At 55.9% G+C, this 938-nt stretch overlaps 1 protein-coding gene across 1 annotated transcript; it reads left to right on the top strand.

Annotated features, from left to right (window-relative positions):
• Positions 1–17: 17 nt before the first annotated feature.
• GGTG_14418 (hypothetical protein) lies at positions 18–357 on the top strand (the record flags this gene model as incomplete). Its single annotated transcript, XM_009232343.1, has 2 exons — positions 18–113; positions 304–357. The coding sequence occupies 2 exons, from the start codon at positions 18–20 to the stop codon at positions 355–357; spliced, it is 150 nt and encodes a 49-aa protein (XP_009230607.1).
• Between the last annotated feature and the right edge of the window lie 581 nt (positions 358–938).

Below are 938 nucleotides of genomic sequence, written 5' to 3'. Positions count from 1 at the left end.
AGGAGGCATGCCTGCATATGCTCCTCCACCGGCGCCAAATATGGGAGACGAGTCGCTCAAAGCTGGGCGAGCGGGATGTCCTCAAGCCTGCCCAGCCTGGAAAGTCCGATAAGGTGAGGACTGCGATGCAAGACAACGAAGGGAAGGTTTATCGCACGGCCAACCCGAACAAAACGCCTGGTACGGAAAAGGTCTACTTCGAGAGAGTGGTAGCCAAGTTTTACCACCTTCTTAACGCCTTCCAGGCGCACCTCTACGAGAAAACGGACACGCAGTTCTTTATTCCGATTAAATGGCCGTTAGGACCGCGGCATCTTCGCGGGTGGGAGTATACCGAAGTCGCTGAAGACACAGTAACGACCTTTTACGCTCGCGAGGTGCATCTCGACGCCAGCTGCGGAGATTGGCCAGCCTACGCTCGGGGAATCAATGCGGTGCCCCTATTTGTGGGCAATCTCGGCGACGTGATAAGACCGGAGAACCACACAGCGTTTCCGTGCGAGAAATTTCAAAAATTGCCGCCGAATAAGGGATACCTAGCCGTCAGGTGTGCGGCACTCTACAACCGCTTCTATCACCGGGCCGAGTTGGAGACGCAGATGCGTCTCACCGAGAGGGGTAGCAATCGTACGCTTTTCGGGTTGTCCCAAATCCACGGGCCGTGTCAACGCCGTGGAGGCCAAGGGGAAGCCGAAGAAGCATGTTGGTGCGGCAGCAGGATCCAGATGGTGGTGAAGAGCAAGAAAATGCGCAAATGGCACCAGTCTGCGGCGGACAACTTTAGCGAGCGTTTATCCGGGCTTGCTGGGCCCAAAAAGTTGACAGCCAGCGAAAAAAGCTGCGTTATCATCGGCCAGGACGACGACGTGTTGAGGATATGGGAATGTTCACAATTCCTGAAGCGCATGCCAGGGTGGAAGGACGGCATCACAGCGATC

This window comes from Gaeumannomyces tritici (genome assembly GCF_000145635.1).
Source record: "Gaeumannomyces tritici R3-111a-1 unplaced genomic scaffold supercont2.393, whole genome shotgun sequence".
Classification (NCBI taxonomy): Eukaryota; Fungi; Ascomycota; class Sordariomycetes; order Magnaporthales; family Magnaporthaceae; genus Gaeumannomyces; species Gaeumannomyces tritici.
This window is presented reverse-complemented; position numbering and strand designations above follow the sequence as displayed.